At 41.8% G+C, this 13,718-nt stretch overlaps 2 protein-coding genes across 2 annotated transcripts; one reads left to right on the forward strand and one right to left on the reverse strand.

Annotated features, from left to right (window-relative positions):
• The first annotated feature begins 4,440 nt into the window (after nucleotides 1-4,440).
• Nucleotides 4,441-9,132, forward strand: LOC136481474 (IQ domain-containing protein IQM3-like). Its single transcript, XM_066478815.1, has 9 exons — nucleotides 4,441-4,879; nucleotides 5,255-5,369; nucleotides 5,496-5,561; nucleotides 5,844-5,932; nucleotides 6,156-6,243; nucleotides 6,739-6,882; nucleotides 7,000-7,092; nucleotides 7,644-7,745; nucleotides 7,837-9,132. Exons 1-9 carry the CDS (start codon nucleotides 4,719-4,721, stop codon nucleotides 8,341-8,343), a joined length of 1,365 nt encoding a protein of 454 aa, XP_066334912.1. The 5' UTR covers nucleotides 4,441-4,718; the 3' UTR covers nucleotides 8,344-9,132.
• Nucleotides 9,133-9,598: 466 nt separating this feature from the next.
• On the reverse strand, nucleotides 9,599-11,303 carry LOC136481475 (uncharacterized). Its single transcript, XM_066478816.1, has 2 exons — nucleotides 10,975-11,303; nucleotides 9,599-10,087 (listed from the first exon to the last, which is right to left on the reverse strand). Exons 1-2 carry the CDS (start codon nucleotides 11,198-11,200, stop codon nucleotides 9,930-9,932), a joined length of 384 nt encoding a protein of 127 aa, XP_066334913.1. The 5' UTR covers nucleotides 11,201-11,303; the 3' UTR covers nucleotides 9,599-9,929.
• Nucleotides 11,304-13,718: the final 2,415 nt, after the last annotated feature.

The raw sequence follows: 13,718 nt of genomic DNA on the forward strand, positions 1-13,718 counted from the left end.
TACAACGCAGACGCTCACAAAACATGCACACTCACTCCTATGAACATATATACGCAAATTGTATCCATGAGCTAGCAAATCTTTGAGATTGACGAAGTTAACGTTCTCTACCACGAAAAGCATAAACGCCGTTAAATCATGAAATATTTGCTCCACAAGAGTCGAATCTAGGACCTAAACTAGTATAGAGACTAACTAGGCTACGGACTTTTCGCTTCCAACAACAATATTAACTCCTTGCTATGGTCCCGTTCGGCTTACCTTATAATCCGTATTATTCAGTTTATTTTTTTAACCGGAGCAATATTTTCTTTTATAACAATTCAGCCAGAACAATGTTTTTCAGCCAATTCAGTCAAGTTTCAGCAAGCTGAACGGGACCTATATATCTAAAGAAGCCGCAATTTGTCAAGCAAAAAAAATAGTGGTTTCATATGCTCCCCCTCGTTCATGCGATAGTTACTTTGGACCCGTTCGCTTGGCTAAAAAATACGGTTCGAGCTAAATTGGTGTGAGAGAAAAATACTATTTCGACTAAAAAAACCAGCTAAACAGTGCCGCTTCTAAGGTCACCCAAACGGAGCCTTTATGACAAGTGGGCCAGCCACGTCATGATGACAAGTGGGCCTGCCACGCGCAGTTATGGCTATGGATGAAAACGGTACGGATATTTATTCGACCGTCCGTTCGACCGAACAAATATGAACACTTATCTGGATAGTTACTCGGATATCCGTTTTTTTTTCGGATACGGATACTAAAACGGATATCTTAGGCGGATATCAAATACGGATGTAATATCATCGATATCCGGCAGATATCGGATAATCCGGATAAGTGTCGGATATATCCGGATATTTAAAAACGGATATTATCCGGATATTTATTCAAAATTTAAAAATCACAAATTTGAACCATCCAAACTATCTCAAATGGAAAGTTGACCAAAACAACAATTGTAGATCTTGATGGGTTGAACAAACTTGGTATTCAAAACTTTTCAATTTGAAGTCATTTAGAGTTCATAATACTAGAGTCAAAGTGTTGTTTTTTCATTTGACCAAATTTGACTTGGTCAAACTTGCTCAAATGAGACACTAAATGACCTCAGATGAAAAAACTCTGAATACCAAGTTTGATCATCTCAGCAAGATCTACAATTGTTACATACCTCATTTTCCCATTTGAGAAAGTTTTATCAAACACTAGTCATAAATTCTTGAATCTCATATATACTTTCTGAAACTATGTCACACACTTATGAAATTTGAACTATATTTTGTTCAAACTTTCTCAAATGAAAAAATGGCCTATATAAGGATTGTATATATTGATGAGATGAACAAATTTGGTATTCAAAACTTTTCAATTTGAGACAATCTAGGGTTCCGAAAACTAGTTTGTAAACGTCAAAATTTAAAAATCACAAATTTGAACCATCCAAACTATCTCAAATGGAAAGTTGACCAAAAACAAAAATTGTAGATCTTGATGAGTTTAACAAACTTGGTATTCAAAACTTTCCAATTTGAAGTCATTTAGAGTTCATAATACTAGAGTCAAAGTGTTGTTTTTTCATTTGACCAAATTTGACTTGGTCAAACTTGCTCAAATGAGACACTAAATGACCTCAGATGAAAAAACTTTGAATACCAAGTTTGATCATCTCAGCAAGATATACAATTGTTACATAGCTCATTTTCCCATTTGAGAAAGTTTTATCAAACACTAGTCACAAATTCTTGAATCTCATATAGACTTTCTGAAACTATGTCACACACTTATGAAATTTGAACTACATTTTGTTCAAACTTTCTCAAATGAAAAAATAGCCTATATAAGGATTGTAGATCTTAATGAGCTGAACAAACTTGGTATTCAAAACTTTTCAATTTGAGACAATCTAGGGTTCCGAAAACTAGTTTGTAAGCATCAAAATTTAAAAATCACAAATTTGAACCGTCCAAACTATCTCAAATGGAAAGTTGACCAAAACAAGAATTGTAGATCTTGATGAGTTGAACAAACTTGGTATTCAAAACTTTTCAATTTGAAGTCATTTAGAGTTCATAATACTAGAGTCAAAGTATTGTTTTTTCATTTGACCAAATTTGACTTGGTCAAACTTGCTCAAATGAGACACTAAATGACCTCAGATGAAAAAACTCTGAATATCAAGTTTGATCATCTCAGCAAGATATACAATTGTTACATAGCTTATTTTCCCATTTGAGAAAGTTTTATCAAACACTAGTTACAAATTCTTGAATCTCATATAGACTTTCGGAAACTATGTCACACACTTATGAAATTTGAACTACATTTTGTTCAAACTTTCTCAAATGAAAAAATAGCCTATATAAGTATTGTAGATCTTGATGAGCTGAACAAACTTGGTATTCAAAACTTTTCAATTTGAGACAATCTAGGGTTCCGAAAACTAGTTTGTAAGCATCGAAATTTAAAAATCACAAATTTGAACCATCCAAACTATCTCAAATGGAAAGTTGACCAAAACAAGAATTGTAGATCTTGATGAGTTGAACAAACTTGGTATTCAAAACTTTTCAATTTGAAATCATTTAGAGTTCATAATACTAGAGTCAAAGTGTTGTTTTTTCATTTGACCAAATTTGACTTGGTCAAACTTGCTCAAATGAGACACTAAATGACCTCAGATGAAAAAACTTTGAATACCAAGTTTGATCATCTCAGCAAGATATACAATTGTTACATAGCTCATTTTCCCATTTGAGAAAGTTTTATCAAACACTAGTCACAAATTCTTGAATCTCATATAGATTTTCTGAAACTATGTCACACACTTATGAAATTTGAACTACATTTTGTTCAAACTTTCTCAAATGAAAAAATAGCCTATATAAGGATTGTAGATCTTGATGAGCTGAACAAACTTGGTATTCAAAACTTTTCAATTTGAGACAATCTAGGGTTCCGAAAACTAGTTTGTAAGCATCGAAATTTAAAAATCACAAATTTGAACCGTCCAAACTATCTCAAATGGAAAGTTGACCAAAACAAGAATTGTAGATCTTGATGAGTTGAACAAACTCGGTATTCAAAACTTTTCAATTTGAAGTCATTTAGAGTTCATAATACTAGAGTCAAAGTGTTGTTTTTTTATTTGACCAAATTTGACTTGGTCAAACTTGCTCAAATGAGACACTAAATGACCTCAGATGAAAAAACTCTGAATACCAAGTTTGATCATTTCAGCAAGATATACAATTGTTACATAGCTCATTTTCCCATTTGAGAAAGTTTTATCAAACACTAGTCACAAATTCTTAAATCTCATACAGACTTTCTAAAACTATGTCACACACTTGTGAAATTTGAACTACATTTTGTTCAAACTTTCTCAAATGAAAAAATAGCCTATATAAGGATTGTAGATCTTGATGAGCTGAACAAACTTGGTATTCAAAACTTTTCAATTTGAGACAATCTAGGGTTCCGAAAACTAGTTTGTAAGCATCAAAATTTAAAAATCACAAATTTGAACCGTCCAAACTATCTCAAATGGAAAGTTGACCAAAACAAGAATTGTAGATCTTGATGAGTTGAACAAACTTGGTATTCAAAACTTTTCAATTTGAAGTCATTTAGAGTTCATAATACTAGAGTCAAAGTGTTGTTTTTTTATTTGACCAAATTTGACTTGGTCAAACTTGCTCAAATGAGACACTAAATGACCTCAGATGAAAAAACTCTGAATATCAAGTTTGATCATCTCAGCAAGATATACAATTGTTACATAGCTTATTTTCCCATTTGAGAAAGTTTTATCAAACACTAGTCATAAATTCTTAAATCTCATACAGACTTTCTAAAACTATGTCACACACTTGTGAAATTTGAACTACATTTTGTTCAAACTTTCTTAAAATAAAAAAAATGGCCTATATAAGGATTGTAGATCTTGAATCCATGACCATGACTCCATGAGACCCATGAAGCAATGTGCTTGGCTATTTCTACTCATGCCGCGAAGATTGGTGCTTATATGATGTTTGATGTATCTGTATCTTTATCTTATTTGTTGCTTTACTCTTTAGTCTTTCGGCTTAATCTAGATGGATTATGGACTCATAGAGTGGTGTAATGGTTTGCGCACGTATGATATATATATATATATGCTGCTTTTACTCAATATCCGAATAGATATTTGTATCCGACCTTCTCCGAATCCGATTCATACCGTATTCGATACTCATTATTCGTATCCGTAACCAAGTCAATCCGTATTCGTATATGTATCCGAACGCTATCCGTGTCCGAATCCAAATCCGAACAGAAATATAAAAACAAATATAATATGAGTGATATCCGTTCGTATCCGATCCGTTTTCCTCCTAGTTATGGCGCCACCCCCCGCCACGGGACACGAGCCAAGAACCGGTAGGTGGCGCGAACGACTCGTCGTCGTCGTCGTATCCGCGGGCCGGTTCCCGTTCCTCCCGCGAATGCGATGCCCCGATCCCCGCCCTGCTCCCCGTTCTAGTTCTAGACTAATCCCGCCTTTAATTATTCCCTCGGCCTCGGCTCGCGTGTTAATTCACGGATTAAACTCCCACACTGCACGAGTGCCGGGCGCAGAGCCATTCTCGCCCTCGCCCTCCGCCTCCGCAGACGAACTAATTGCCGGCTCGGTCCAAGTTTAGCGCGTCGGACCCTCGCTCCCCAATCTCAGAGGAATGGAGGTGGAGGCGGCGAGGCCAGATAAGCTGGAGCCTCCTCCCTCGCCGGTGAAGGGGGCCGGCGAGAATGGCGCGGCCACCAAGCTGCAGAAGGTGTACCGCAGCTACCGGACCCGCCGGAAGCTCGCCGACTCCGCCGTCGTCGTCGAGGAGCTCTGGTATGGCATCTTCTCCGGACCCTTTTCCTCTCCGGGGCCCATGCCTCTGGTGGTGTGGACATGTGGTTCCTTCCCCTCTGTTCCGTTCGATTTGGTGCTGAACAAGAGCGGCGACATGCGACCCCCTTTGGTCTTCTTGGGGATTGGCTTTTCCCTGGTTCTTGCGGGATCGTGTGTTGCGTTCCGTTCCATCGGAAGTCCACTCATTTGGAGATTTTGCTGTCCCAGGGGGGGAAAATGGCTAAATTTGGTTCTTGATGTTACGTTACGGGTGTTGGAAATCGGTTACACTTTACAAAAGAGTTTTCTTTTTTCCTGATGAGGTAGAGTTTTGATTGAGACTGATAGGATTTGTGATTGGGATGATCAATGAAGGTGGCAGGCGCTGGACTACGCGCGCCTGGAGCACAGCACCGTCTCCTTCTTCGACGAGCCCAAGCCGGAGACCGCTGCCTCGCGCTGGAACCGCGTCAGCCTCAACGCATCCAAGGTCAACTCCCAACTGCTACCACTACCAGAGAAAAGCCCCTCGTGTTCACCACAAACCAATTTGCTTCAGACTTCTTCAGTCCTCCTGACTCCTGTTGCTCATGTCACTGGCTTGCAATTGCAACAGGTGGGTCAGGGTTTATCCAGAGACGGCAAGGCCCTCAAGCTGGCTTTCCAGCACTGGATCGAAGCGGTGAGTACATAACCGTACTAATAATCCACTAGTACCGCCTTTTAGTTTAGTACAATTGCTTTGGATTTGGTGGTGTTCCTATGCGTCTGTGTGAAAGGAGGCTGCTTTCCATTATCAATTGACTTGGACTTTAGTCATGTGTGAACATGGTTCATAAAAATGCCCACCTGTTCAGCTCATAAAAGTTATGTCCGTTTCTTTGATACATTGATAGTCAGTTGTTTGCAATGCTAGATTGCAATGGAGCCTTTATAGCTGTATTCATTTGTTCTGTGTATGTAGATCGACCCGCGGCATAGATATGGGCACAACCTGCACTTCTACTATGATGAATGGTGCAAAAGCCAAGCAGGCCAGCCATTCTTCTATTGGTAAGAACCTCACTGCAATTCCAGAAGCTGTAATCACATTGGCAAATTCTGTTATTTGGACAAAATAGCACAATCGGCACAGCAGATGGAAAAGAGATGTACATATTAAAATGTCTACTCGTACCAGAGATTTCAGTTACCATAGGAATGTCTGTTCATACCTGGAATTTCAGTTATCAGTTTGATGGCATGACAATTTAAGTTAGTTTTTGTTCATACGTAGGCTTGATGTTGGAGAAGGAAAGGATCTAGACCTTCCTGAATGTCCAAGAGCTTTACTAAAGAAGCAATGCATTAGGTATCTTGGTCCGGTAAGATACGTTCCACCAACGGCTGCCTATCTTTATTTAGAGTCTGTGACATATATCCTTGCTGAAACTTTTCTGTGAAGAGCAGTAAGATGGCTTGACTTACTTCATCCACAAAATCTCATGTCGGTGTAATTATCATTATCTTTTCTAATAAAAAACTTTTCCCCAAGTTTGTCTTTATTTTTTTTATCAAATAAAACATGTATGTTTCATCAAGTGACTAAAATAAAACTGTTTTATGTATGAACTGCATTTGATGTAGCCTCAAGTCTGCATTATTGTTACATCTGAAATATGAATGGAATCCAATCACACCCTGGCCTGCTATTATTCACATTATATTTCATTTGTTCATCAATCTGGATGACTAATAAAACTACAATTGTTTTTTTTTGCAACGTTAAACATAGTTAACAACAGGAAAAGGGGTTTGTTTTAAGTTTTAACAGACTCTTTGGATGACTAATAAAACTACATTTGTCCATTGTTTTGCAGCAAGAGCGTGAGCATTATGAATACATCATTAACGAGGGAAAAGTTATCCATAAACAGTCTGGAGAACCACTTGATACAAGGGGTCCTAAGGGGACTAAATGGATATTTGTTATGAGTACAACAAAAAAACTTTATGCTGGCAAGGTATTTTGTCTGCTTTTACTGTCTTACAATGACTTTGCACTCTGCTGAAACAATATTATACCTTTGTTGCATTTCGCTACTTTACTTCTGCTAAACCTATTTCTATATATCCATCAGAAACAGAGAGGCGTATTCCAGCACTCCAGCTTTTTGGCAGGAGGTGCAACTATAGCTGCTGGAAGATTTACTGCAGAAAATGGAGTAATCAAGGTATTATTTTTAGCGACCAATGCCTACTGGAATGTTTGTTTTGTATCACAGTATTTTACTTTCTTGTATTCCTGCTTGTGCTATTCTTACTTTTGGTCAAAAAGTTTTATTTGTGTCTATGAGTTGATTCATTCACTGTGTGTGATCCTCCAGACCATTCTTTTCTGTTCCATAGGTTCACATGATTACCTATTTTTGACAATCCATTTGTAAAGGACAAATATGAAATATAAACCAGAACATTGATATAATATGAAATATAAACCAGAACATTGATATCCATGTATAGAGTATATTTTGCACAACTTTTTTGGCAGTCTATTGGTAACTATAGTTTCTGAATCTACTAATGTCTAGTACACATCAGATATCTACTTATCTTGATTCAACCACTGTGCAAGCTGATGTGGACTCTAGATGACTATGTTGCATCCTTCTACTTTTGAGCTATGCGGCATATAACAATCTCAGTTTGTTACTTTGATTACACCATGTTAGTGTACTTTTTCATTGATGCACTTGGCTAATTCTTTTATTTGTTCTGGATTAAGTCCATCTGGGCGTACAGCGGTCACTACAAACCTAGTGCAGAGAACCTCCGCAATTTCATGAACTTCCTTGAAGAGAATGGAGTCGACCTCAAAGAAGTTGAGGTACACTATCTTAAACATTCACAGTTGAAATTATGCTCGTGCCACCAAATGGTAGATGGTTTCATTTAGTGAGCTTTGTTTTTGGTCGCAGGTGCGCTCATCCACCAGAGAAGACTACAACGAAGATCCAGTGCCTAATGACTCACAGAAGTTTACTTCAGCTATCATGGAACCAGATCTTCCACAAGTGGTTCCCCCTCCAAACACCACAGAAGGCAATGAAGGAGACAACGCTCCTGAAGAACAAGCCAGGCCAACCTACCAAAGGACCTTATCGGGTGGTCTGCAAAGCCCTAGAGCCACCGAAGTCCCCCAGAAGGCGATTCTCGAGAGGATGAAATCCAAGAGCGAGTCCAAGTCCTATCAGCTCGGGCACAGGCTGTCCCTTAAATGGAGCACTGGGGCTGGTCCGAGAATTGGATGTGTCAAGGACTACCCAATGGAGCTCCGGATGCAGGCACTGGAGATGGTGGATCTGTCGCCAAGGGCATTGACTCCGTCGGCGTCAAGGAAACTGCCTCCTTTGTCCCCCACTAAAGTCACATCGCCAACATCACCGCTTGCGTCAATTCAGGCCTCCCTGCCCCAGCCAAGTTAGGAACTTAGAGTAGCTTATTATGCCACCACGCAAATAGCACGAAACCATGCTGTTCAGCTGGCCAGTTACTGCTATTCTGGAATATCATTTTTCAGCACTGCAAAGATCACATGCCTGGTTTGTCCATGCTGCTTCTCCGCTGTCCTGTGGTTCCATTCAGAGAAGCACAGTGCAATGTTCTCCAACTGAAATAGGCTATGGGCAGAATCTGTCACATTTCAGATATGATAGCTTGGAAGCAGATGTGATAGTATGTTTCATTACCGTGGTTAAGGAACTTGCTTTTATATTGTATCCTTTGTAAATGGAATAATGAACACAGCATTACATGTGTCAGTCCTCAGAGCTCAGCAGTAGTCTGCTGGCCATCAGATAAAACCGCTATGCATTCATCAAGAACAAGGTGTATACTCTCAAGTCAGCACATCAGTATAGCAGCCTTAGCATAACATGATGTATTTTGCCTGTTTTGCATTGACCATTGAAAATTCTTCAGGGGTCCTCAGACCTCAGCAAACACAGGTAGCTGCAGAGTGAGAGCCTTTGTGCTGAGCCCATCATTGCAGACGGGCCTAGGAATCATTTCTTTTCCTTCCAAAGATGGGCCTCGCTAGAAGTTTTCTCTTCCCCTCGGAATTCTGTTTTCTTCGTGCTCTGTATTTTGACGTACAGCTCTAAAGAGAATATCGTTTCAGGACAAAAAGCACACACGTCAAGGGTCAAGGGTGAAGCTAGGGGAGAAAAGGTTCTTGCTGTCTGAGTGATGAAATGAGTTACTATGGATTACAAATATACACTTTTTCTGCATCTGAATTCAGTTAAAAAGTCAGGATGTCAACTAGCCATCAACAAGCACACAATCTTCTTTAGATAAGGGGGTGTTTGGTTCCACGGACTAAATTTTAGTCCATATCACATCGGACATTCGGATGCTAATTAGGAGGACTAAACATGAGTTAATTATAAAACTAATTACACAGATGAAGACTAATTTACGAGACGAAATTATTAAGCCTAATTAACCCATCATTAGCATATATTTAATGTAGCACCCATCATTAGCACATATTTAATGTAGCACCACATTGTCAAATCATGGACTAATTAGGCTTAAAAAATTCGTCTCGCAAATTATTCACAATCTGTGTAATTAGTTATTTTTTTAAGTCTATATTTAATACTCAATGCATGTGTCAAACATTCGATGGGACATGAACTAAAATTCAGTCCAAGGAACCAAATATGCCCTAATTACTTCACATGCAGTACGCCATGAACAAACACGCATCCGTGAGCAACCTGGTGTCCTATCACTCTACCAGACATTCAATCTTTAATGCAGAAAATGCAAAACCTCCTAAATACTTCTGCTCCATAGATCTCTCTCTTCCAGGTTTAACTTACAATTAGCTTCCTCAACATAGCAATGCTACGATATTTCACGCAACAAAATGGTCAGCGCCGAAACTACAACACTTGGATACAATGTTTTCTGATCCAATACACCTAAACACATAATGCTGAATCAGCCAGTCTCATGCAAGATGTGTCAAGCTCAACAGTTCTTTCGAAACACAGGATGGATACTAACAAAACCTCTCACACCGAGCAACAGTTTCATTTATTTGCTCAAGTACCTTGGGCAAATCCGCAATATTAGCTTTGATCTTGGATTTGAGGATCTTTACTTTCTCAAGCTCTTGGTCATCTTCGTTGACTGATGTTTCCAAGACAACTGGAACTTCTGCAATATCAATGGACGTGTTAGCAGTTATATTATGGTATAAATAAAAAACTATAACATAATAAATCAAAGCATGCCGAGCCTGGGAAACATCAGTTGTCTCTGAAAATGTTGGAGTTTTCAATTTCTGAAATTATAACAGACCAATACAAGCGAATTGTGGCAACTGGCAAACTAGCAACAACAGATGTAAAAGACTAGCCATTTTTAAATTTTGATAGGTATATTTGAACTGTGCAAGCATAACTTGGTACATAAAGTCAAACTTCTCTAACTTCGACAATGTTTTTAGAAAAATATAGTAAAACTAGAGGTTTAAATAAATGCAATATCAAAACATATTTCATAGGTGATCTTTTATCCTGTATCCACCTGTTGGTGTATTTTTCTATAAACTTGCTCAAAGTTTACGAAGCCTGGTTTAGGACAAAGTAAAAGTGAACTATAATTGCAATGGGGGGAGTATTAACATTGCCACAACTAGCAAAGGCAGTGGAAATTGGTGATTAGTACCATTTAACAACGGAGCGCTGTACGAAAATTCACTAAACCACATCCATAGGCAAACAATGGATTCTGAATATAGGCCAGAAATTTGCCATGCCAGGAAAACTAAATCTCTTCATTTTTACTCTCGCTCAAAGTCATAGGCTTTTAGACAAATATATATAAACAAAGGCTTCCCCAAATGTAACCACGCAAAACCGGGTGGCCTTGCGTATCCAAAATTAATCCCCCCTAAAGTGACAATTTCTTCACGTATGCCGCCGAGAACAAATCCACGGAACACACACAAATAGCATCACCGCCACACAACACAAGAGGGCGGAGCAGTCTCAAACCCTAGCACGGCACGGTAGCTTGGCTGGCAGGAAGAGGGGGCGTACCGAGACGTGCGGGAGGGCGGAGCGCGGCGAGGCGGGAGAAGGCAGCGTCGGGGAGGCGCGTGGCGGTGCGGCGGAGGTGCTCGAGGGTGCGGCGGTCCAGATCGGCTACCTCGCTCTCCACCTCCGCCTCGTCCTCCGCGGCTGCAGCGGGGGCCGGAGCCTTGCACTTGCGCTGGTCGGGCGGGGCTCCACCAGTCTGGCCTGGCGCGAGCGAACCGCCAGCCATGGTGTGGATTTGGGAGCGGCCGGCTGCAAGGAGGGGCTGGCAGGTCGCGAACAGGCCGGGGCCGACGAGGCAGGGAGCAGAGCGGATTCAGTTTGGGGGAGGAGCGCAGGGTGCGACCGTGCGTGACGAGCAGATAGGCCCGGCCCGGTTCAAAATTAGGGGCTCCTCAGACATGGGCCCCGCATGGGTTAGGTCGGCCCAGATACGAATGGAAAAATTAGGACACATTCAGAGCAGAAATACAACTAAAAAACGAAACACTTGCAACATACATCTAAAAGCAGATAAAATACTTGAAACGTGCATCTGAAACACTTACAAAAACACATAAAAAACACTTGAAAACCGTTGTAAAACATACGCAACATCCAGATAAAACACTTGCAATATATGTGTTAAACATATGGAACATTCAAATAAGCACACTTACAACGTAAGTCTAGAAAAAAAATAGGCAAAACATTGGGAACAGAAGATTGCAACATACGTGTACAACCATTGCAACATATATGCAACGTCTCGATCTACTTTTGCAACATCCGTATTAAACACTTGCAACATATCTCTGAAACATCTGAAACACTTGAAACATACACTTGCAACATGCGCTTTCAGTACAATGTCACCTTGCTGCTTGGACGAATGGACGCTCGTCGTTGCAGAGCTCGATGGCGGCGCGGAGGTCGACGGCGGCGCATGGAGCTCGCTGGTGCAGCAGTGGCATGACCCTCCTGCGATTCTCTATCGCCTGCTCACGGCCTAGGCTCGCGCCTATCGGCGTGGCCCTGTTGCTCTCGCTCGACCGTAGTCGTGTCCAGCGTTGTCCGCTCGCAGGGGATTGGGGGCAGTCGGCAATGGGGTGCAGCGCGGTGGGGGAAGGGCACGACGCGATGCTACGACGGGGGATGGGACATGGTGGGAAAGGGGGCGTAGCGGGGCAGGCGGATGAGCGGCTCAGAATCTCAGCACGCCGCGACGAACAGATGAGTGGAGTGAGGATTTTTTTTGAGAGGCCGATCTGCTGCGCTGCGCAAGACTGGGAGCCAAGTCCGATGGGACGGACGCCCGGGAATGAGACGGCAAGCTAACCAGTAGTAATCATTTTTTTAATTTTAACCGTTTTTTGAATATAATTTTAAATCTAACACTGTCGGATTTTTTTTAAAACTAACACTTTTGGCCGCGCCTATTTTCGTGGCGCGGCAGAGGGCTGACATGGTGGTGACCCAGTCCGCTGACCGCTGACGGGGCAGGGCTCTGCCGCGCCACCGGTTTTGGCGCGGCACTGCCGCGCCCTGATTCATGGCGCGGCAGGGCCAAATAAATATAGCGCGCGAGCCACCCGCCCGCAAGCACCCCTGCCCGCCCGCGCATGCCGCCAGCCAGCCGCCGCGCCCCGCCGCCGCCCAGCGCACGCCTCCGGCGCCCGCACGCAGCCGTGCCCGCCCACGCCCTCGCCGGCCACTCCCGCCAGCCGCGCCCGCCCGCGCCTCGCAGTACCCTCGCCGGCCGCGCCACGAACGCCGGCGCGTCAAGGCCGCCCGCTCCTAAGGTACCTCTCTTGATTTAAAGTTATTTTGATTGTTATTGTATTATGATAATTAGTTTGTGATTTACGTAGGTAGTTTTTAGATTTTAGGTATTTATTATTTAGTTTGTGATTATTATTGTTTTAGGATATTTAGTTTGTGATTGATTAGGTATTTATTATTTAGTTTGTAGTTAGTTATTTAGTTAGGGATTGTAGCGAGCCAGTCGAGGGATTGTAATTCATTCGAACGTTTCGATCGTGGGTTAATCCTATCGTGGCCGTAACGCTGAGCGTAACTCGCTCCCTCGCTTCTTGGTTGGTGTTTATTTTACGATCTCTAGCCCCTATCCACGTCCATAGCACATGACCATCGGGCTTTACCTCTTTCGCTCGCTTGTTTATCCTAGCCTTGTACCGATATATACATGTGCTTTCATATTGCATTACAAGTAGTTCAAATTTTGCAATGCTACATAATGTTAATTTAAATTTTGTTAATTTGAATACTCTAACGTTTTGTTTATCAATTTGTAACAGGATGGCCCCTCCCACGCAGCACCCGTTGTACCCCATTCTTGAGGTGGAGTATGACGACCAGCACCGAGCACACATCTTGAGCGACAACGACGCAGAGGTGGCCTTGCCTCCTTTGAGGCCCCGCACGCACACCAGGGCGCATCAGTGGGACGAGCGTTACGTGCCGTACATACGGCGTGCTGGCTTTCTCGAGCTTGTCCGTGTTGTCAACCACGGTCTTCCGCCCCTTGACCCAGCACTACTTACTGCAGCTGTAGACAGGTGCGAGTGCATTCATTGTACGTAAACTTTCTTTTAACAAATTTGAGACTACTAACAGTCGTTCTATTCTTATAACAGGTGGAGGCCTGAGACCCACACGTTCCACCTACCTTGTGGCGAGATGACCTTGACGTTGCAGGACGTGAAGGCTATTTTAGGCTTTCGGTTGGGAGAACTTCCAGTGACAGC

The sequence above is a fragment of the Miscanthus floridulus genome, chromosome 9 (assembly GCF_019320115.1).
Source record: "Miscanthus floridulus cultivar M001 chromosome 9, ASM1932011v1, whole genome shotgun sequence".
Taxonomy (NCBI): domain Eukaryota; kingdom Viridiplantae; phylum Streptophyta; class Magnoliopsida; order Poales; family Poaceae; genus Miscanthus; species Miscanthus floridulus.